Source organism: Choloepus didactylus, chromosome 2 (genome assembly GCF_015220235.1).
Source record: "Choloepus didactylus isolate mChoDid1 chromosome 2, mChoDid1.pri, whole genome shotgun sequence".
In the NCBI taxonomy this organism is placed as follows: domain Eukaryota; kingdom Metazoa; phylum Chordata; class Mammalia; order Pilosa; family Megalonychidae; genus Choloepus; species Choloepus didactylus.
This window is the reverse complement of record NC_051308.1, coordinates 63297939-63323708: the sequence shown is the minus strand read 5'-3', so window position 1 is coordinate 63323708 and position 25770 is coordinate 63297939. Positions and strand designations below refer to the sequence as shown.

Genomic DNA, 25770 nt, shown 5'->3' with positions numbered 1-25770 from the left:
GTATTAAAAAAAGTTCAACATATTCAGAAGAGACATGAATTTTGTCTTTAGAGAATTTTGCCAATAGAGTAGAGAAGGCTGTCTCAGACAGTGTTGTGAGGGTTAAATAATATTTGTAGGGCTCTTAGAAGAGTTTCTGCAACATACTACTATCCAATCAATATTAATTATTATTATTGCTACTATTACTATGACAGAAATTATAGAATTAGAACAATTTACTTCTTTGAAGAACAGTTCAATACCATGACATAGACATAACCTTCCTCATAAATATAGTATAAATGACAAATATTTGAAACTGACCTCTAGGAATTGTTTTTGACTCATTTAGAAGAATATTATTAATTTTTATTATACTATCACATTAGTCATCTCTTTATTTAAAATCCTTATAAATTTTGCTTTATTTTCTTCTAAGAATAATCTCTGTCTATCTCTAAGATAATAAAAATTTAAAAATAATCCTTGCCAGCCAGGCATAATTTTAAATTGTACTTTCTTGCTATACCCACTGTGGAACTAGGCTTTCCTTCTGGATAAGTAATGGCTCTCTCAAATTAAGGTAAGATTTGAGAAACCTTTTCATTTTAAGAATGAACAACAAAGTAGCAGACATTAAGTTGTACTGAAAATGCAGCAGTCTCTAAGTCAGACGTTAACCGGTGATCAATAGTTCTCTATTCTCTTTTAAAAAATAAGACCTTTACTGAAAAGGAAAGCCAACTACCTCTACTCTATTGCGGAGTTATCTGGACCAATGGTTAAGATTACACAATTTAACTATATAAAAGGATCATAGTTCTACCCCATTACTGTCATAAGATGTCATCTTCAATTCCACATGAGCTACTAGCCCCACGGGTCATAAAGATAATGAGACAGCAGTTATGTAAATACTGAAAAGATGCCTCAAGGCATTTGTCCATGAGCTGACAAAATTTTGCTTGTCTGAGTTGAAAAGTAAAAAAGACTTATTTTAACATGCAAAGTTCCATTGAAGCTGAATTTTTACCCATGAGCTGAGGAAAGCAAGAAGGAGCCAAGTGATTCCACATTCAGCTTACTTGCTGAGTCAAGTAAACTAACTTTTTCCTCAAGCTAAATGCTTTCAATGAAATGCTCTGTTTACAAAAGATGAAGGTCCACAACTGCTAACTTCTTTTGTACCTCTCTTAATGAACAAATTATCGAAATTTTTCTATATTTTATGTTACAAAAATACATCTTATCTAAAAATAAAATTAAATTTTGTGAAATACGTAGAGTACTTATTACTCTTTGTCTTTTCATGTTTTATTTTTCAGGTCTAGCAACTATTTAATCACACATACATTAAAAACTTTATTTATAAAAAAACAAACCTGGATACAGAGAAATAGAAAATATTACTATTATACCAGTTCAAAGATGAACACATTTAGATACAGAAAGCAGGGATTTTTGAGTTTAGTTCATCCAGTATCTAGAATAATGCCTAGTGTATAGTAAGACTCAACAAATACTGACTGAATGAACAAATAGGACATTTCAAGCAAAATTCTCTGCCAGAGTCAGTACTGTAACAATAAACTAGAAAAATCATGCACAAAGTATTGGTTCTTAAATCATTAATTGCCTAAATAATTATAGTATGTATTAATAACTATGACAAATATAACTTTGTCTTAATATTTACATTTAAATGAGTTAATTAATTATATTAAATAAAAGTGAGATATCACCTAACTGACATTTCACACACACAAAAATATTACTCTTTCCATTGCTTCAAGTGGGCGCTTTTCACAGTTACAAGTGTAAGCACATGGGATGGTAAACTAAAAAGTCTTTCCTAATCCTGTAGTGGTTTGCAATGCAAAAAGGGTAAAGTCTTCTATATAATGAAATAGTTACCTCAAAAATGAAGACACAGTTATGGTGTTCAAATCTTTCTTTTTGGATTATGTTGCAGTCTATTATTTCAACCATAATCTCAGTTCTCAAATTTATTTTCATAATGGCCATCACTACTAGTTTTCTAGCAGAGAACACTCATCAGAAGGAAAGGTAGGAAGATATAAACTAATTGGATGTGTTATTTGTCTCCAGCAATATTAAGAGATTATCAGAGAAAAAGGATGCCAATTCATTAAACTATCCTAATGCCTAGATAATAAATATCAGACAAAATAAGTCAACACTAGAGCTCCTATAAGACTAAAAATGCATCTAAATGCATTATATATTAGGAGAAAATAATTAGTTATTTTGGAAGTACATTAAATCAGGTGAAAGTTCAAAAATCAATATAACTGTTATTCAGAAGATGGATAATAGTACTGTAACTAGTCAATACCTCCACAGAAGCCACCTGAAGTGATCTCTTCTTCAAATACATCAGAGAAGCCTCTTCCTGCATTTAGTTTTGCCAGTCGCCCATCAATAAACTGAAATGAAAAAGTGTCAAATACGTTAATTTTTCATTCACTCCAGACATTAAAATTTTACTTACATCAAAAATATTAATACCAAACTCCTATAAATATAAACTATACATATGTATCTACAAACACAAAAATACATATGACAAGAAAAATTTCAAGGAATTTAAATACCAGGTGCTCAGTAAGCAGCAGTTAAATCACAAATATATAGCAAACCATCTAACTTTATTAACAAGAAATTGCAAAGTTCAGTATAAAGACCACAGGTTCTGGATGGGATGCTCAATGCACAAACTCTGCAGAGGGGTTCGCACAGGGGCACTGCCTCCGTGCCGAGCCATCCGCCCTTGTGGCTGTGTCCTCTTTCACCAGGCCACAATGTTTTCAGAATCTGTCTCCTAGCATTGCTGCAAAGATTAAATGAAATTATCCTAGGTAATGAGCTTAGTATGGTCTCTGACATAGTAACCATTCAAGAAATATCAGTCATTACAATTTTTGAGATTATTATTAACTTCATTCAGTAAAATAAAACACTCTTTGTCTAAACTATTATGTCCTAAAGCATAAGAGAATTCATGATAATTCTAACCATTTAATAATAAAATAAATGCATTTTCATAATCCTGGTATATGTGGTGACTGATGATAAGAACAATAATTATCAACTTAAATATAGTTCAGGTAAAACACATACTGACTTGACATGCATAAGGCTATTTTAGGTGATATTTTTCAAATATTCCTGAAGAAGAGATTGGAGCTGGAAACAGAAGCCATCAAGAGCGCTTGGAGACCTTTTCAAATGGCAGATACCTGAAGATTTCTTCCATTGCTTGTTCTATCCCATCCCTAGTGCATTCTAACATACACAGCATATCAGAATCTTGCGGTATAGACACTACATTCTGAAAAAGATTTCTAGGTGGTTTGTATTACGATGACTAAACTCAGGTGAAAACCAAAGATATATTTTACATACATATGTATTTAATGGCACTTGATTACTTTTTATTTTGTTGATCTGTGGCTTCTGGACTTCGTAACTCTTGGATTATGAGAAATCTTGTAAATGTGTTGAGGTTACTTCATTCATAATGAAGGTGCAGGATCCTTAGGGCAGACAGACGATAATGTGATACTCATCATATTTGGGGAGGTGTAAATGATTTTTTTTAGGGTAAACTTGAAGATCTGTGGACTCATACGAAATGTTCATGTTCATCCTGGAATTAATTAATCCTGTTCACAATTTTTTCACCCTAGAAATTTAAAATTTATGGGAATTAAAATTAAGTAGCTTGACTTAAAAAAAACTCATACTCCATCCTAGTTTTCTTTTTGAATGGCTAACGGACAAAACTAATTTAGAGAGTTGTATAGGACAGTACAGTATTTCTCAGGCAGCAATTTAAGATAATTAATAGCAGTAAGTGATGCCAGTTATACTATGAAACTTTGAGACAAATCTCCTACAGACCAAAATTAAGAAAGAATGGCAAATGAACCAACAGATGCCTGTTCAAAATGTGGTTTAACCACAGAATGTTCATCTTTAAAACCTTTTTATTAGAATAACAGGGTTTTGACCAAAAAATATAATAAGATGGGCTTGGATAAGCATTGCCTAAAATGATAAAGTATTGGGCCTTTATGGAGTATGAGCTGCTCTCACAACACTTAGCGCTATCTAAGGGCAAAGACCATAGATTACTCATTTTCACAATCTCATCATGCTTAGCATGCAAAAGGTGTTTATTGTAGCATAAATGAACATGGAGTTTGGAGTATAAAACGCCTGCAACACAACTCTGCCACTTAACTTTGGGACCTTGGGCAACTTCACATCTCTGAGACTCGTCCCCTTCTGTAAAATGGGAATAATAAATCCATTATGGGTTTTGTGAGGGCTAAGTAAAATAATAAGTGCCCATGTTATAGAAATAGAACAAACATTAAATATTAAAGGCCACTTTCCCTATCACCATTACCACATTTCCCATCTCTAGCAAAATTTGTGATCTTCATGGGTGAAGAATCATTGTCTTTCTCATCTATGCATCATCAATACCTAGCAAAATGTCTGATGTATATATAGTATAAACCGAATAAATGTTTGCTGAAAGACTAAAGTATACTGAAACAATGCTAAAGGTCATATACTTTAACTGGTTTTCAAATTAATTATAATTTATGGAATTATTCATTTCATTCTATCTTGAGCTCAAAGCTAGTAACTTATAATGTTGGCTTCTTTGCTACATATAATAAATGGTCAGCTTGAAAATAAAACAGCTTACAATGCATGCAAAACACACGTTTTCATCACAGCATTATAAATCAAACTAAAGTGATGTAATTTGATGGACGAGGTATCATTTTGAGAAAAAAATAAGGTGAAAGCAAAATGATAAATTTAAAGTAATACATTACTGACAAGTAGAACAAACTAAGACATCCTTTTAAAGGACTTAATTTGCTTTAAAAGATTAAGACTACAAAGTTTTTTAAAAGGTTTTCATTTTTGTGTTTACTGGAAATAATCCACCCATTTTAACTTGAGTGGAACAGTTCAAGTCTAAAGAGAGATAAATTCAAAAACTATGTACTGATTATGCATTTTTGAGCATGAGTTACTACTTTGAGTTACTAAACGAGTGATTTGAGCCAACAGAAATTAATCACTTGGTAAAGTGCCACGTGTTATCACTTACATTGCAAAAAACCCTGTCAGTGACAATCAGACACTTGTCAACTTACACACTGAATGAAAATGTTTGTTCTTAAAATAAAAGATTGATTTCATGAATATACACATATACATTATATATACATACATACAAATTACAGACTGGGAATAAACTGAGAAGTGGTATTAATAGAGAAGAATGCTGAAGGTAACACTTCTCTAAATGCTGCTTCTAGTTTTGTTTCGGTAACAGTTTATTTTTCCCAAGTGGAATTGGTTCACGGTCAGGCCACCTTAATAACTCTAGAGATTTCATACCAAGTAAAAGAGATAAGAACATTTTTAGCTACTGATGTGTAGAAATAATTTTGAACTGAAAGACATTATCTCTGTTGGAAAAGCTATGACTATTATGTGCTGAAATCTGTCACTTGATTAATGGCTACTCACATCATTTAGGAAACACATTCTCTTAGGTAACTGGGAGACTTAAATTTTTGCTTTCAATTTCAAAATTAGTTTGGTATTACAAGTAATGACAAGTAACACTATTAATAACAATACAAATGGCACCAATGTAACATAAAATTAGGTTACAGGTAGATTTTTAAAGGAATTTAAGAATTTACTTGAAGATGACATGTTTTAGTCCAAAAGTAAAAATTAAGAATCTGAAATTAAACATGCTAAATGATCACACCAAAACATAAACAACATAATTGGAAATTCTATAAAAATCCATAAACATAAATCCACAGTATGAATTTCATAATTTTATTTTAAATTATAAATAGATAAAAATTAATTTAATAATCTGCATATTTCTCAAGATAAATGATATTATTCTCCCTAAATCAACAACTACAAAAGAACTTGATTTTGTCAATACTTATGACATGATCTTAAAACAGCGTGACAGTTTAAAAGATAAATGCTTTTAAGCAGCGAAACTGATTCCTGCTTCTTTTTGATATTGATATCACTCAAGTTTTTCAAAGCATTCTTATTTTTAAATAACCATGTAAACTGGAAATTGAGTCAATTTAAAGAAATTATCTGTTGCTTTGAGTGCACTTCAATAAGCAATACCGTTAAAATGAAGTTAACATGCAAGTAAATTATTAAAATACAATTAAATACAAAATGAATGTTTTCAAAATGAAATAAAACGGATAACTTATTGACAACTTTTTTCAAGAAAAATATAAAGAGTAAGTTCTGAGCAGAGTGACAACTTAAACTTGGATATATTCACCTGTAGACCACAGGAGTGTATCTTTCCCCTAAAAGATAAATTGTATGCTTCGCACGGCTCTTTAATTCACCAGTGTATTTCTGCCATTTAATCTAAAAATCCAAAACAAGTTACGCTATTATCAATGTTCTAATGCCCTTAGTAGTATAGACACGTTATATAAATATTTAATTCCCATCAATCCATCAAAACACTGAGGATGATAATTGAATTTCAGAATTGTGATATCATTTTTTTAAAGAAATCTTTCATTTTTAAAAACAAACAAAAAAGGCTCATAAGAAAGTGCATGGAGGAAGGGGTTCAGTGGTTCAATTTTTTTGTCAAGCTGGGGAAGAGGCAAGATGAATGCTATATTTTGTGCTAATAACATGCCAGTCTAGTTACTGAAGCAAAGAAGCAGGAGCACTGAAGCAACACAATAAACAAATCTACACATCCATATTCCTTCTTCAGCCTGGAGGAAAAATTGCCATATCTCAAAAATTTATCTCATCATAGAAATCCTTCTTGGGCACAAAGATAAGCTGACTAACATAAAATTTTAAAGCCTTGAGAGCTGGAGAAAATATGATTTTCTAAAATCTGAAATATTTAGCAATCTAAAGAAAAAAATTTAATTCAATAAAAGATGCTTTCAAAATATATTAATTTCTGACAGATCTTTAAAATTTGCCTTTCTATATAATGACTTGAACTAAAAAAAAAAAAAAAGTCTAATTTAAATACTTCTTTAAAATGCTCAGTAAACCCTGACAGGTAAGTAAAAAATAAGATAAACTGCTACAATAAATTAAATCAACAGATATTTATAGACTCCTGCTAAATGCAAGGCATTCAGTTAGCAGCTATATGTAACACAAATTGCTAAAGAGTACAACTTGGAATAAGGTAGGTCAGTTTAGAGCTCAAACCAAGAGGATTAAGTATGTGAAGGAAAAGAAAAGTAAATTATTTTTATGCCATTTCAAAGATTAGATAATCAGATGACTGTAAGGCTCCAGGATACTAAATTAGATCACCATGATATAATGAGCAGGAAAATACTATGAGGAGTATAAAGAGCCCATCCAGGGCAATTTATTATTGTAACAGTAACAGGACAACAGTACTACATTGAAGGGTATATCACTTGACAGACATTAATTTGCTAAAAAATTTAGCCTGTTGAACTTTATGAATACCAGACCAAAGAATCAATTAATCATTCAATAAATATTTAATTGCATGCATACTATATGCCAGGTACCCTTCTAGATGTTTGAAATATAGGAATGAATGGAACAGAGAAAAATCCAAGCCTTCATGATGCTTGAGCAAGTAGTTGGAGAAGAGGGATAACAGCATGAAATAAGAAATGGAATAAATTATATAGTGTGTTAGAAGATGATGAGTGTTAAAGAACAAAATAAAAGTGCTAAAGGAGGTTGTGGAGTGTGAGGCAAGAGACTTTTAATTTTAAATAGTATGGTCATGAAAAAGATGACGTTTGAGCCAAGGCTTGAAAGCAGTGAGGAGGTAAGTCATATGGTTTAATGGGGGGAGAGGATTCCAGGCAGAGGGAACACCCAGTGTAAACAGATGCACTAAAGCAAGAACAGTCATACACACAGTAGGTTTGTAAGCAACTCCAAGTGGTTAGAGAAAAAATACCCAACCATAATGATTATTATTCTCAGTTTAAATTCATAATCTCCAACCACAAATGGGCTCTGAATAATTCCAAACAATTCTATTTTTTTGTAGTTTATTCACAATCTCCATCTAGATCACAATTTCAAATCTTCTCTCTCCTTAAATATCTAGCTGCCTCTTCCATTCTCTCTTAGCTTAATTTCAATGAAAAAAAGCAATCAAAAAGGAAATTCCACAAGCTCACAGCACCACATTTACCCACTTCCTCCAGCTGACCTCTTGTAGACTTGGCCTTCTCTCCTTGTTAAAGATGAACTGTTTGTGCTACTCACAAAGACCAACTCCTCCAGCAATTTTTCCTTCTCTCTCCTGCATCTAATTTTCTTTCTCTATCACATCTTCCCAATAGTCTACACGTCATTTCTTCTCCTGAGCCCATTTATTTCTCTATCTATATCTATTTCTATGTTCCTCTTTACAGTAAAAATCCATAAAAGAGCTGTCAGCTTTTGTCTCCATGTCCTCTCCTCCCATGCTTCAGTCCTTATTTTCTTCTTCACCACTTCAGCAAAATTGCTCCTGCTAAAGTTATCATACATCCACATTACTAAATTCTGGGTCAGTTTCAAGTCCTCATTTGGATTACCCTGTCAGGACATTGTTGATCCTTCCTTCTTTGGTATTTTTGCTTATTTGACTGCTAAGATAACACATCCTGATTTCTCTCCGACACCGTTGGTCACTCACCCTTGCTTGGCCTCCTTTGCTACTGACCCTTCCACTTCCATCTTCCAATACTCATTCCTTTGGTAATCTCACCTGGCCTACAGTCTAATGGCTTTAAATACTATCTATATGCTCATGTATCCCAAATTTATATCTCCAGTCAATGCTCTCCTCTGGCTCATTTATTCATCTGCCTACTCAGTATCTCCACTTGGATGTTGTTATGGGTTGAACTGTATCTCTCAAAAAGATATACTGAAGTCCTTATTCCAAACATCTCAGAATGTGACTTTATTTGGAAATAGGGTTGCTGCAGATGGAACTAGTAAAGTTAAGATGAGATCACAGGAATAGGGTGTGTCCTTGATTCTAAGAAGAGAAGAGATACAGAGATGGAGATACCCACGGAGAAGAAGGCCATGTGAAGATGAAGGCAGAAACTGGCATTATGCCACCACAAGCCAAGACGTGCCTGGGAACACCAGAAGTGGAAGAGTCAAGAAGGATTCTTCCCTAGAGCCCCGGGAGCGAGAACAGCCCTGCCCTCCCCTGACTTGGCACTTCTAGCCTCCAGAAGTATGAGGAAATAAGTTTCTGTTGTTTTAAAGCATCCAGTTTGTAGAATGGCAGCCCTAAGAAACTAACACAGATGTCTAACATATTTGAAATTTAACATATCCAAAACTGAACTCTTGTTTTCCTTGACAAAATCTCTTCCATCCATAATCTTCTCCGTCTCCATTAAATGACAACTATATCCTTCCAGTTTTTCTTATGAGAAATCATAGAATCATCCTTGACTCCTCTTTCTGTCACACTTCATATTCAATCCTTCAGAACATCCATTGGCTTTATCTTCAAAAAAAAATCTATAGTCTGATCACTTTTCATCATCTCTACCACCAACCACTTCTAAATCACCATCATTCCTCACCTAGATTATAGCAATTGCTTTCTAAATCCTCTTTCTCCCTCCTTTCATCTTTGCCCACCCCACAGAATATTGCTCCAATGCCACACTTGCCATGAAATCTACACTGACTATGCTATTTTAAATTGCAAATCCCTCCTCCCCCGACTTAATCCCCATCTCTTACCTTGTTCTATTTACTTTTCCATAGTACTTAACTGCGAACATTCTACATAATTTATTTACTTATTAAATTGATTCTCTGTCTTCCTCCCACTAGAAATAAAAGCTTCATGAAGTCAGGAATTCTTTTTTGCCCTGTTCTCTGATGTATCCCAGAATCTACAACCCTACCTGGTACATAGCAGACACTCAAATTGTACTTTTTTAATGAGAAAATAAAGAAAAAAAATACTTAGATGGATGTTTCTCAAAATCTAGTATGCAAAAATTTTATGGGAGTTCATTGAAATATATATTTCTCAGCTTTAGCAAGACTTTCTGAATCAGAAATTGTAAAGGTGACATTCAAGAATACACAAGTTAACAGACTCTCCAAGTAACTCTGAGACAGGTGGTTTGGGATCACACCTTAAAAAACACTGTTTAGGATACTACTTAAAATTAGTTAATAAATAATCCTGAAAAAGTGTATTTCTTATCCTGATAAGCTCTCTCTCCTTTTGCATTCCTTCTTTCTACCATTAAGTCTCCACAGCTTCCCTATGTCACATTTCATTTTTTATTTTTTTCTCTTGTTATGAAATATGTGCTTGATGCAATTACCATCTCTCATCCTTCCATGTCAAATGTTTCCTAATAATCCAGAAATGTTGACTCTTTAGTACAAGTGATGCATGTGATTAGCTATGGATTACATACCATGAAATAAGTAACCCTTACTATCATGCTTCTCTTAAAAAAGATTAATAGCAAAATGTAGAAATTTATAACAATTTATTATTTATGTTAAAAGCTTTCCAAAATCTTACAAAAATTCTAGCTAACATAAAAGGAAAACATTTGACTTTTGACCCACTTCTTTTATCCAATGTCTTATTAAGTCCGGGAAAGTGGGTCATGACACAAAACACAGAATGTGCTCAGGATTTTACAGAATTTCCAATTCTACAGACATAGCACACCATTATGTGACTCCGGGTTTAAAATCATATGTGCTATTGAATTTAAAATACAGTAACACTTGGCTCCTATGATTTTTTATTACCCAAAATGAGCCCCATTATATTCAATTTAATAAGTTCTTCATCCACTAAAATTGTCAAAATATTTTCAACCACATTCCTTATAAAAGGAAGTCATTCAACAGTTTTGTTTAATTAATTTAACAACATTAACTTATTAGTATGTATTAAATAATTAGGATGCAAAGGCACTTAAAGCATAATCCCTGTCTTTACATAGTGTACAATCCAAGGAGTTATACCAACAAATATTGTATGATGCAGATCCAAAATGCTAAAAGGAGATAAATTTATAGAATATTAGGAGGTCAAGAACTTGGAAAAGGTCACCTGAGCTGAATCTTATTTAAAGAATAATTGATTTGGGTAATAAAAACTGGAGAAAGGGTATTAAAAGCAGAGGAAGCATGAAGGAAACAGACATACATTCATTTATTCATTCAGTTATTCCCGGAGGGGCAGTAAATCTCCCTTGATCCAAATCCCAACTCTACCAAATAGTAGCTACTGTGTAAACTCTCAGCAAGGTATCTAACCTCTCTGTAATTTTTAAAAACCATATATATATATATATATATATGGTTTTTTATTAGAGGAGTTGTAGGTTTATAGAAAAATCATGCAGAAAATACAGAGTTCCTATATACCCCCTCCTCATTATTAATGCCTTGCATTATTGTGGTAACTTTTTTACAAATGATTAAAGAATATAATTATAATTGTATTATTAAATAAGTCCAACATTTACATTAAGGTTTACAGCCTGTTTTATACACTCCAATAATTTTTAAAATAATTTTTATTCTAGTAACATACAATCTAAAATTTCCCCTTTTAACCACATTCAAACATATAATTCAGTGGTGTTATGCTCACAATGTTGTGCTACTATCATCCCCATCCATTACCAAAACTTTTCCATCACCTCAAATATGAATTCTGTACCAATTAAGCATAAACTCCCCATTCCCTGCCCCCAACTCTATTCTCTACTCTACCAAATACTAGCTACTCTGTAAACTCTCGCAACTTATTCAACCTTTCAATAATTTGTGGCAGTAATAAAGTGCATAACTGATATGGCTATTGTGAAGTTCAAATTAGATTAGACAAAACATTCAAACAGTACTTGACATGTTTATTCAATAAGTGCTATTTTTATTTATTCAAAATTATCATTCATTCACTCACTATTTATGAAGCATCTACTATAACCCAAGTTCAGAAGTATAAATATATGAAACCATTTTTAGAGAACTAATAGCAAATAGTTCAGAATGGCTGGAGCAAGGCTATTTGAAGAAGTATTAGAGAAAAAAATTAGAGAGATAGGGGTCAGAAGATGAAGGATTTTACATGCCAACCTGGAGATTTGAACTTTATCCTAAGTATAATAGGAAAGATATAAAATTTCCTTTCTTGAATGTTTTGAGAAATTTCCATACTCTCAAAACAGTATGGAGAATGGCTTGAAAAAAGGTACTAAATTAAAAGACATAAAACCAGCTACCAAACATAAGTCACTGGCAGTGAAAATGGAAGAAATGAAATAGATACAACTAAGTAATAGCTAGAAAGCACAATCAACAGAACACTGGAAACTGGACACAAGAAAGGTGGCCAATGATTACATGAGAAAAGATGAGTCCTAATTTTCTGGTGTAGGCAACAGGGTAGCATCAGTTGCCAAAAGTGGGAGTGCAGGAGAGGCCAGTTTTTGTGTATATATACAAATGCATGTATGTATATGGGTACATATGCATGTATCTATATGCACATAGATATATAACACAAAAAGACATATACATATACTATACATGCACACACATATATATACATTTACAAGGATCTGGGCTGAAGATACATTTGGGACTCATCAATAAAGGTAATTAATGCAGTGAGATGGTATGAGGCAGAGAAGGAGAGGGCTGAGGACAATACTGAGAGGACTGCAACATTGAGGTTACAAGAAAAAGGCTAGTCTATCCTTGTAATACAGTTGTCTAAGATCCACCAGAGACTTTTTTTTTAATTAAAGTTGTAAGTTTACAGAAAAAACCATGCTTACAATACAGAGTTCCCATATACTACCCCATTATCAACACCTGGCATTAATGTGGTACATTTGCTGTAATTGATGAAAGAGTATTTTTATACTTGTACTGTTAACTATAGTCCATGGTTTACTCAAGGATTCACTGTTTGTGTTCTACATTCCTATGGATATTTTTTTTTTAATTTTAATTCTAGAAACATACACAACCTAAAACTTCCCTATGTTAACCATATTCAAATACATATTTCAGTACTGTTAATTACAATCACAATGTTCTACTAACCACCCCACCACCATCCATTACCAAAACTTTTCCATCTCCCAAATAGACACTCTGTATAATGTAAGCATCAACTCCCCATTCCCTACTCCCACCATCGTCCCTGGTAACCTATATTCTAGTTTCTGACTCTGAATTTGCTTATTCTAATTATTTCATATCACTTAGATCATACGGTATTTGTACTTTTGTTTCGGGCTTATTTCACTCGATATGATGTCTCCAAGGTTCGTCCATGTTCTCACATGTATCAGAAATTCATTCCCTTTTACCACTGAATAATATTCCATTGTGTGTATATCCTATATTTTATCATTTATCAGTTGATGGGAATTTGGGTTGCTTCCAAGTTTTGACAACTGTGAAAAATGCTGCTATGAACACTGATGTGTAAATATCTGTTAAGAGTCCTTGCTTTCAATTCTTTTGGGTATATACCTAGAAATGAGATTGCCAAGTCATATGGTAATTCTATACTTAACTTTCTGAGGAAGCACCAAACGGTTTGCCACAGAATCTGCACCATTTTACATTCACACTAACAATGGATGAGTGTTCCTATTTTTCCACATCCTATGCTTATTTACCATTTTTTTTCATAGTAGCCATTCTAGTGGCTGTGAAATGGTATCTCACTGTGGTTTTAATTTGCATTTCCCTAATGGCTAATGATGTTGAGCACCCTTTCATGCTTTTTGGCTATTTATATATCTTCTTTGAAGAAATGTTTTTTTTAATTGGCTTGTCTTTTTGTTGTTGAAGATATCTTTATATATTCTATATATTAAACCCTTTTCAGATATGTAGTTTCCAAATATTTTCTCCCATTTTGTAGGCTGTCATTTGCTATAAATGATCTGCACATTTCCAGATCTTGGGGAATTAGGTCTGTATCTGCCACCCTAGCAACAGAATACTTCACCAGGAGCCAGGGCTGTGTATGTCACTGCTACCTCCTCTGAGGCTGGGGGATGGAGGATGGTGGTCAGTGCATGGAGAGTGCAATTCATCAGCATGCATAATTTACCAGCCTCTTCCTCCTGCTCTCCACTGGATACTACAGAGTGTTGTACCAGGTTCAGGAGTTTCAAAATCGTTGATTAATACAGTTCTTGCCTGTTTAATAGTTGTTCTGGTTTGGGGACTGATTCCTGTAGTTTCCTACTCTACCATCTTCCCATAATACCTCCACCAGTCTTTTAAAATGAATTTTAATTCAATTTCTTGGTAAGAATCTTCTTAAGAAATTGACATAGACTTTTCAACTTATATCCACAAGAATACATCCTTTACAAAGAAAATGTGATGAAACTGGTGGCATGCTTACAAAATGGAAGAGTAATTTCATTAAGGTGGAGTCTTGTGGAATTTTTATGTTATTGTTATTATTTATATATAATTTAGTGAATATACTCTGTTATCTTAGTGTTCTCCTTTGGTTATAGGGTAAGGTTTATTTAACGAAAAAGAAATCTATCTTCCCAATCTCAAAGTCCTTATTTATCATTTAGTATTGTTACCACTGTACTATGTAAGTATTTTAGTATTCAAAATCCCTTTTTATATGTACTAATTCAAAACATGCTAGAGAAAAATTTTACTGAAATTTAACACCCACCACTCTCAAGATCTTATACAAAAAAGTGGACACACAGAGTTGAATTATTTATAGTCCTGGTCTTGGAAAAGCTCAAAGTCTAATTAGAAAAGTGTAAATTAATAAGAGAAGTATTAGATCTTCTAATATAAAATACAGATATGGGCATTATCCTTGATTCCACATTTACCCCTACTCTGGCCTTAACCATCAGCAAGACCTGGCAATTCTACCTCCCACACATAACCAAATTCTATCTACCTCACTCCATCTCTTCTATTACCACACTAGTCTAAGTCACCATTCACCTCTCTCCTGGACAACTGCAATAGCCTCTCAACTAGACTTTTGCCACCTCTCTTCCCTCTAATCTACTTTTCACAAGTAATCCAGGTAATCGTTACAAAATATAAATCAGATCTTGCTACTTCCTGGTCTCAAACTTTCCAATGGCATTCTGTTTCCTTTAGAATAAAACCTAAACTCTTTATGGTCTTCAAAGACTTGTATGATCTGTCTTCTTTCTGTCCTAACCTCATCTAATACAACTCTCTCCTTGGCCAACATCTGATTTACTTCTGATCCTAGGAAATGCCAATTTCTTTCTCTCCTTACAGTCTTTTTTAGCTACCAGTATTTACCATATTAGATATTAAAACTAAAACATTTTTAAATATTTATTTAAAACCACAATATAAACCCATTACCAGTTAACATAAAAGCATATTTATGAACAATAACTATATTTCTAAATAGAAAAATTTAGTCAGAAAAATGGCATAATAACATTGGTAAGTGCTATAACTCAGGTATAAACAAAGTTCTAAGGGAAAAGAGAGGACAGAATGATTGCAAAAGGCTTGGCATAAGGGTTGACGTTTTAAGCAGGCTATGGAAGAATGAGAGGGAAAACATTAAGACTGTGGTATGGTACCAAGCATGTGCAAACACTCACTTTGTGAAAGGTATGTATAAAGGAATATTCAATGCAATTGGAGTATAGTTAGTATAAGAGAGAGTGCTGAGCATGAGTCTGGAAACCAGGCAAGGATTTAAAGCTCAGACAAAGACCATGTGATACTCTCAGGAAGAGGCAGAATCAGGATACAAACTCAGGTCTGTCGGATTCCAGAGTCAATGCTATGGAGAGAGGCAGGCATGCTGCTAGTGGCACACAGTGATGTGACCAGGAGCTCAAAGCCAAAAGATGAATATCATGCATTTAACTGGAACCTTAATTTTACTGAAAATGAAAGGCTGGGAAGGATAATTTATTTTTATTTATTAATATATTAAATAATTTATTAAATAATTTATTTTTTTAGTAATTTATTTAAAATATCATTTACTTTAAAATAAACACAGTTATATTTTGGTTTACAGTGTACAATGTGATATGTGTATAAATGATTTACAAAACTACAGAAGGTTTCAAGGAAATGTACTTGTCAGTGGGCTCCTACAGCCTTTTAAAATTCTCTTCTGCAATTAGAGGTACTTTGTACATTTATATTATCTTATTAAAGTAGGAAAGGGTTTTGAAAAAACACTAGAAGAAATGTTTCCAATTTGAATTTTCCCTATCATTTTCCCTGATGAATGTAGGATTTGGAAAGATAATTAATTTTGAAAAAATTTACCTATTATCCTATATTTGAGCTCTTTCACTACATATACTTCTCAACAGTAATGTGGGTTGTCAGCTAAAAGAGGGCCTATATTTATGGAGACCCCATAAGTTGTAATTCTAGACTAGGTTCTTGAATCAACACAGTAATTCAGTCATGGTCTTTAGCCATAGAAAGTATAGTCAAAAGAGCAGGAAAAAAAAAAAATTAGTTCCAGTGGCCTTAAAAACAAAATACACAAGAAAATAATTTCTTTTTGTGTGTGCGTTAGTGTAACATGAGATAAGGTAAGAGACCCTCAAAAATAATGGCTTAAATCTTTGTAAAGCCGCTAGCTAAAAAGATGATGATGTCAAAGAGTTGTGGATTTAAGGAGATGTTTCTGGGATTCTTTCCAAATGCATTATCTAAAGAGGAATTCATCCAAATGGAATGCATTATCATCCCTCTAAGCTATGTTTACTTCACAGTATCGTGGAATGTTAGAGTCTAAAAGTATCAGAAACTTCGTGATCTTTTATTTTAATTCATGTTACAGATACAGAAATTGAGGCCCAAAGAGGTTAAGAAGTCAACTTTCAATGCAAAGTCTATAAGGGGCTAATCTAGAAACAATTAAAACAAAGTATACTTTTTCATACAATACTTACTTTACATATTAATAGCTTAACTAATTAATAGTTTAAAGACTAATGATAAAAAAAAATACCTTAGAAGATTCCTTCCCGTGTACCCCTCCCTCCTTCACAGAGAAGATCACAATCTTTCAGATTATCCTTCCCTTGTCTTTCTTTATGGTTTTATCACATCAATGTGTTTCCTTAACTATTATATTCTTTAGCTTTTCTTGTTTTTGAACATTACATAAAATGACCCATATCATATGTGTTCTTCAGTATTTTGCTCCTTTGGTTTAATGCATTCATTTTCAGGTTTGCTGCAGTTCATGCATTTCCATGCTGTATGGTGTCCTATTGTATGAATATCCGGGTTTACCCATTTTGATACTGGTGGATATTTAAATATTTTCAGTATGTTGCTATTACGAGCAATTTGGTAAATGACTTCTGGTGCACGTTTTATTAGAGGCAAGTTGTTGGGTCATAGGAAGTTTGCATGGTTAACTTTGTGTGGTAGTGCCAAAATATTTTTCCAACAGTTTCTACAATTTTACAACTCCCATAAAATTTTGTCCTATATTTCAAATTCTCTGGAATTTTCAGGTTTTCAAAATTTTCCCATCTTATGGGTATGAGGTGATATCCCACAGTGCTTTTTATTTACTATTCTCTCATGACTAATGAGGTTCAGTATCTTGCATATCTTTATTAGTCATGCAGGTTTCCTTATTTGGACATCCTATTCAAGTCTTTTGCATAAATTAAATGGGATCATATGTTTTTTACTGACATGTAGGAATTTTGTTTCTTGTTTTTCTAGATTCTAAATCCTCAGGTGGTTTATATATATTGCAAATATTTTTAAATGAGAAATTACACTTTTGTTGATTAACAGCATAATTGTCCATGTACATATAGATGAAAACATTCAAATATTTGGAAACATTACATACATTTTTTTTTTCTGCATAACTTCATAGGCTGTATATAAAAGTATTATAAGTTCAAAGTGGTATTATACTTGATAATACTTTCTTTCTGCTGTACTTTTCATCAGAATTTCTGGGACACATACAACATTAAAACATACTAAGATTCTAGAAAAGTAAATAGTGACATAATCTTCTAAAGAAAAACAATTTGGAGGTGACATAGCAGCTATCTAACAATGTACAACCAAACCACAGTTTACATTCAGGTTAAAAGGTTTTCTTGTTTAAACAAATTTTTAGATTTCTTTTCAAAAAGCATACTGATCATATTTTAAATATATAGCTTAAATGCTTAAAGCAAATATTTTTTTCCTTTTACCAAAAAAAAAAAAATTCTAGTGATATTGATAATGGCTGTGTGGTGACAAGATTCTTTGAACATGGGCTATTTGAAAGGTATACCGTCTGCCATATTTTCCCCTAATAAAACAATCAGATGAAAACATGTGGACTGTAGCCTATTCAATGTGCAACTTTGTGGACCTTGTTATATAGGAATATGTTCTTCAAATAATCTTAACAATCTTTCCCCTGGCCTAAAAATTTAATTATGCTCATTACAGAGCAATTGGAAATTACAGAAATGTATGAAGAAGAAAGTAAAAACCCTGTAATCCTACCATATAGAGACCCCTCACTGGCAATATTCTGGTGTGTCTATTTCCTGTTTTTCTCCTAAGCACACAAAAATATAAACATATACATACAAAATGGGATTACACTGCTTATACAATTTGATATCCTGCTTTCTTCACTGAGTAAAACGTTCTTGAGTTGCTTTCCCTTATCCTTAATTGTCTTCATAAAAATTTGATTTTAATGGCAAAAAAAAATATTTTTCATTAAATGGATATACCATAATGTAAACCAATGTTAAGAATGGTATTTTTAATTTTATAGCTTTATATAGCTTTACAACCTCTCAACATGCAATTCAATTATCACATTATCTCTGTTTTTTCATAACTCCTGGAAGACTGGAAGGGTCAGCAAGTGAGACAAGGATACTACATCCCAAACATTTAAGGTCCTATTCCCCGGGATCCAACTGAAAGTGAAAAATTCTGTGTTGAGTCATACATGGATAACTGAACGTCTGCTTGTCAAGTTCACATGCTGAACTCCAACATTACTTTTCTAGAATCTTAGTATGTTTTAATGTTGTATGTAGGGCAGAGTTGATGGGTTTGTAATCCAACCTACTCCTATCGCGTCGTATGAAATGAATGTTACTATCTGCACCTAAGATGAAGGTTCCACCCCGCTGAGCTGAGTCTCCTTGAAAATCAAAAAGAGTGCCAGTCACCGCCAGCCACATCCCAATGTTTCCTGAGAGTAAGTTTGGTTTCTTCCTTTCAAAATCTTTGCATTGTGGGGTTGGGGGAGTAGGTTTTTATGAGCTAGGAATCCAATAGTAATAGCTGGAACCCTTCTTGGAGGGAAAGCTTTTGTTTCAATATTACATACGATGTTCACTGAAATATCATGCCTTTTATTTCAAGTTTGCTATAAGTTTCTATCATGAACAGCTATTAAATTTTATGAAAAATTTTTCCATCCATTGAGATTTAATGATTTTCTTTCATAATTGGGTAATGTAGTGAATTACATGAATTAATTTCTAACATACAACTACCATTGCACTTCTGGGATAAATGCAACCTGGTCATAAAGCATATCCTTTTTATATATTGCTAGAACTGGTTGTAAATATCTTGGATAAATTTTTGCATCTGTGTTTATGAGTGAAACTGGCCTATCATGTTCTCTTCTCATACTATCTTAGGTTTTGGAATCAAGATTATCTCAGCCCTTCAAAATGAAGTGAAGACTGTCTCCCCTTTGCCATACTCAACACAGGAACTGGAACCATTTGATATTGAATGTGTGAAAGAACTTCCCTGTTTAATACAGTCAATCCTTTTGATTTCAGACCTTCCATCTGAAATCTTTCATCTGAGATAACTCTCTTTCTCCCGGAAGTAGTTCTTCTAGGATTTCTATCTGCCATTTTTGTATCAGCCATGGTTCAACCAAAGAAGCAGAACCAATAGCTTAGGGAGATTCAGCACAAGGAGTTGACTTACAAAATTGTGATGGTTGGCTAAGTAAGTCCAAAATTTGAAGGACAGCAGTCAGGAAGGAAAGATCATTGGCAGGCTTGAATCCAAAGCACAAGCCAAAGCTGTCATCCACAGGTGGAATTTCTTCTCTCTCTCAGGACCTCAGTTCTGTTTTTAAGGCCCTTCAACAGATTCGGTCAGGTCCACCCAGATTATCGAGGATTATCTTCCTTATTTAAAATCAAATGATTAGAGGCTTTAATTACATCTGAAAAATCTCTTCACAGCAGCACCAGGAAGTGTTGTGCTGAGTAACTGGGGAGTGTAGCCTTGCCAAGTAGGCACACCAGTAAAGCCAACACATGTGGCAAACTCAGTTTTTGTTGGGAAATGTCTTCATATCGGCCCTTATAATTAAAAGGTGTTTTAGTTGGAATAAGATTCTAGGTATTGTCTCTCCACACACTGGAGAAATCATGCCAGTATCTTCTTACTTCCATTGTTGCTGATACAAATTCAACTGTCAGTCTGTTTCTCCTTTGAAGACAATCTGTATTTTTTTCTCTCGCCATTTAAAAAAATCTTCCCACTTTCTTTGGGGTTTTATAGCTGCTTATATTGTGTGTAGGTATAATTTCTTTTTATTTATTCAGTTTGGATATTGGATTTTTTCAATTTTATAGAATGGTTTATTTCCTTGATTCTGTCAACTATTGTCTCTGCTCCATTTTCTCTCCTTTCTCTCTTCTCTTTTTAGAACTGATTATACAGGTTTTTAACATTTTCACTCTACCCTCCATGTCTATTAACCTCTTATATTTTCTATTTCTTTGTCTCCCTATAGTATATTCCGGATAACATCTTTTTTAAATACATCTTCCAGCTCAACACATCTCTCTCTAGTTATATCTGATCTGCTGTCAAATCCATCCATTTCCTTTAATTTCAATTATTACATGTATCCTTAAGAGAAGTTTATTTGGTACGTTCTTAAAATTGGCTTGGGAGTCTTTAAAATTTTTGTGCCCTGAACATTTTTCAAGCTTGTTCTCTATTTCTTTGAGCATCGTTATATTAGGGTTCTCTAGGGAAACAGAACTGATAGAAGATATCTAAATATTATGAGATGTTATAAAATTGTCTCACACAACTGTGGAGATGCACGAGTCCAAATTCTGTTGGGCAAGCTGCAAGCTGGGAACTCCAATGAAGGTTTCTGATGAATTCCCCAGAAGATGCTGGCCAGCTGAAGTAGATGAAAATTCTCTCCTCCAACTACTATAGTCACCGCTTCTTTTAAAGCCTTCAAGTGATTGGATTAAACATCTCTCACTGCTGAAGGCAATCTTCTCAATTGATTATAGATGTGATCAGCCATAGATACAATCAGCTTACTGATGATTTAAGCCCATGAAATGTCCTCACAGTAACAGGCCAGTGTTTGCTTGACCAAACAACTGGGCACCATTACCTGGCCAAGACATATGAGCATAACCATCACAATCATAAACATAGCTATTTTATATTCCATTTCTGATCATTCCAATATCTGGTCTTTGCAAGTCAGTTTCTGCTATCTGTTTCTGTTGGTCTTCATTCATGACTTTTTTTTCTTGGCAAGTTCAACAATTTTTAACAGTGAAATTTCCCTTTGGAATTTTAGATGGGAGAATTCTTTTGATGTCTGGATGAATGTGGATTCTTCAAGAGAGGATCTGTGTTTGCTTCTGTCTGATGCCTGGGGGCACTAACAGTTTAGGATTGCTTTAAACTTGGGTTAGGTTTTGTCATATGAAATCAGAAATTATTAATTCAGGCTTCCAATTCCTGTGAATGCTGGATGTGATTACTTCTCAGTGATGGGTTTTCCTCTCCTCCACTTAGCACCAGTGCTTTGGATATGTATGTTTCCTTGCAGATGCCCAAGAAACAGATCAAAGGAAGGAGCATCTTTATTTCTTGCTTATTTTTACTAAGCTATCCAAGATTTATGAGAAAAGGGTCTCCTATTACATTACTCATCTTTGGAAACTGGACTTCGTCTTCTCTGTCTCCTGGAACCTACCCTGCCATGTTATCAGAAATGAGAATGTATTTCCTTAAAACCATTTACTTTCTCCACATACTAGTGCAAGTTCTCTCGATTTTTAGGCATAGGTATTGCTAAGCAAAGAGAGAGCCATAATCATGAATTTGTACGAATAAATACTTTTATATTCGTTCAGCCAGATCAGTAGTATCTCTGAGAATCATCTTTTACTAACTGACTCTTCATTTAGAAGTTTGTGGTACTCTGTCAGTGAGAATCTTTTAAATCCTTTCAGGACTATCTTCAAGTAGCACTTTTCAATAGTCATAAAATAATATCAAGTTCTAGAACATGGTCAATTTGTGCATGTAAAACTATTCAAATTGTTCATAAAATGGGTTGCATTTTGGTTGACCGTTTTCATATTTTACATTTACCTTTTTTTGATCAAGTTATACTTCTAAAAAGTACTGTACTGATACGTATTTTGTATTAATGTAATTTCCCTAAGAGTGGGCCAGACAACTAAAATTTACTGAGCAACTACAAAGTGCCATGCCCTATACTAAGAGTGCACATCTATTAATTCATATAAACTTTACCACAATCCCACGAAGTAGGGAGTGATATTTTCATTATAAAGAAAAAGAAACTGATACTTAGGATAACTAGCTATTAAGTGATAAAGCCAGAATGTAATCTAACTATGACTCTATTCTAGTTTGCTAATGCTGCTGAAATGCAAAACACCAGAAATGGACTGGCTTTTATAAAAGGAGGTTTATGTGGTTACACATTTACAGTCTTAAGACCATAGAGTGTCCAAGGTAATGCATCAACAATCGGGTACCTTTACTGGAGGATGGCCAATGGTGTCCGGAAAACCTCTGTTAGCTGGGAAGGCACGTGGCTGGCGCCTACTCCGGAGTTCTGGTTTCAAAATGGCTTTCTCCCGGGATGTTCCTCTCTAGGCTTCAGCTTCTATCCAAAATGTCAATCTCAGTTGCTCTTGGGGCGTTTGCCCTCTCTTAGCTTCTCCGGAGCAAAAGTCTGCTTTCAAAGGCCATCTCCAAAATGTCTCCGTAAACTGCAGTTCCTCTCTCATCTTCCATGCATTCTTTTAAGTGTCCCTCTTGGCTGTATCAAGCTCGCTCCTTCTGTCTGAGCTTATATAGTGCTCCAGTAAACCACTCAAGGCTCATGCTGAATGGACAGGGCCACACTTCCATGGAAATTATCCTATGAAAGATCTCGCCCACAGTTGAGTGATCACATCTCCAGGGAAACATCCAATCAAAAGTCTCCAACCCAATCAGCACCAATACTTTCCTGCCCACACAAGACTTCATCAAAGATAATGGTGTTTTGGGGGACATAATACATCCAAACCAGCAGAGACTCCTAAAAAGCATATGCTTTTTCTAACCATGCAAAAATATTACTATGTTTTATTAACTTTTTTCATAGTAAGAATCTGGTTAAAGAATCACAAGGTCAAAGGGAAGTAACAGATTACATATACTATCCAACCATTCAATCCATAGATTCATACCCATAGATTCAATTCCTAGATGGTTAGAGAGTTACAAAAGAAAGTGCCCTGAAATTGTAGGAAAGATATCACTCAGAGCTTGAATACAGCTTTATAGTGATAAAAACGTGTAACAATGACAATGTTCTGTTACAGAAGAAAAATGTAAAGGTCCACTCTTACCTGCTTGAAAAGTTGGAGGTTAACTGCCGTTGCCAAGAACTGTTTCATCATACTTGAGCGGTGCTTTACAAAACTCTCTTCACAGAAAGTGATGGGCTCACCCTACATAGAAATAAAGATTTTCAGGGCATCAAGAAGAAGTCCCTCAGACAGCAACAATCATGGTAACGAAGTATTACTGTCTAAGGAGGCACATGTAGAGTCACAGAGAAAGTACAAGACACTATCAACTTCAAGGTGCTTATAGTCCAAAGGAATTAGAAAAGACCCTAATACATAATAGCAGGATTTCAGGCTAGCAGAAAAATTCTTCTACTAATAAGTCTTACAATAGCTTTTTAAGCAAGGATTCCTTTGGCTCTTAAAATTGCTTGATTTTACTCCCTCAGAGTGACAGTAAATGCCCAAAAAAGAATGATGTTCAACCTTCAAGTAAAAAAAGCAAAAAAAAAAAACAAAGATTTAACATCACTAGATTTAATTAAGAATATTAAAAATAGCATGTATATCTGAAAAGTTCCATCCATTATATTTTCACTGTAATTAGTAAAACATTCTTATTGTAACTATTACAGCATGATTGTTGCCATTTATACTAGTTTTTTGGTCATTTATTTGTTCTTAAATTTATAAAAAAAAAAATTCTTACAATTGCATCCTCTTCACGACTGCAAATACAATTCTGATTAGATACTTTCTAGGATAAGCTCCACTTGGCATCTGCTTTAGTTTAGCCTGTGTATGTGCTAAGCAATTGCATCTTTGCAAGACCTCTTGGTAGCTTACCCTCCACCAGATGCCCCCCCTCCAAATCAGCAAGAACTTACATGCCAAGTACTGATTCCACCTCTTTTATTTATTCCCGTGCATGACCTAAGAAAATGATCACTTGGCAGATACCTACTACCTATTCCCCCCTCATCAGCCTAAATGGTCCCCTTGATCATTCAACACATATGAAGTGACTGAATTTTATGATCAAGATGAAAACTGAGATTAATGACAATGATTCATTCATTACAATGAATATTGTTGCAATCTTTATGGTGCAGTAAAAAGAAAAAATGAGCCTGCTCACTTTTTAAAGATATTCATTATAATTTAACTTTAAGGAAGACTCAATGACTTGATTACAAGTATCTAAGTCTAATTCTGAAAACAGGTCCATGAATGAATGAAAGAATGAGACTGACAATCTGCATAATTGAAACATAATTGTACAAATGAGACTGCCACCACTTTCTGATAGAAATTAATGATACTATCAGAATGTACTGTTCAGAAAGTAGCCACTAGTCACATGTAGCCATTTAAATTTAAATTTATTAAAATTAACTGAAATTAAAAATTCAACTCTTCAATCACACTGAGCATGTTTTCAAGTGCCCGACAGCCATATGTGACTAGTGATTACCAAATTGAATAGCACAGATTTAGAACATCTCCCTTAACACGGAAATTGCTCTTGAACAGCACTGCTATAGAAGGAAGAAAATAAAATTCAAACAAACGATTAAGGAAGAAAATTCAACAATATATCAATTGTTATCACCCACCACCAGCCAATGCTCCATAATAAAACTGCTATTATATACTTCTATGGACTGTTCCTATTCTTAAGAGCTTTAGAATGATTTTTAAATTACATATTTTAAAACTGGATCAGTTTACATAAATATATTTTGGAGAATCATAAGTACACTGTACTTGCCATTACCATAGACTTTACAATCTAAAAGAAAAGAGAAAATACTCAAATAGGCAATCTCATTTGAAAATAAAGGTCTTGCATCCTAACAAGTTACACTGGGAACCCAACAGATGTTTTATAAATGAATAAATGAAATAGCAACTGAACTAAGTCTTGTTCCATATGACATAACAGCTTTTCAACAATAAAATGAAAATTCCTGAGCCTAGGCATGAGGCTCAATCAGGAGACAGA

The 25770-nt window shown here is 33.7% G+C and overlaps 1 protein-coding gene across 3 annotated transcripts in view; it reads right to left on the bottom strand.

Moving 5' to 3' along the window:
• The window catches only part of DENND1B (DENN domain containing 1B), a 282470-nt gene that overhangs the window by 41926 nt on the left and 214774 nt on the right, over positions 1–25770 (bottom strand). For all 3 annotated transcript variants that reach the window (XM_037825101.1, XM_037825100.1, XM_037825102.1), the window contains 2 exons: positions 23826–23927; positions 2339–2429 (listed from right to left, as the gene is read on the bottom strand). In XM_037825101.1, the coding sequence (XP_037681029.1) occupies positions 2339–2429; positions 23826–23927 (193 nt within the window). The remainder of the gene's footprint in view (positions 1–2338; positions 2430–23825; positions 23928–25770) is intronic.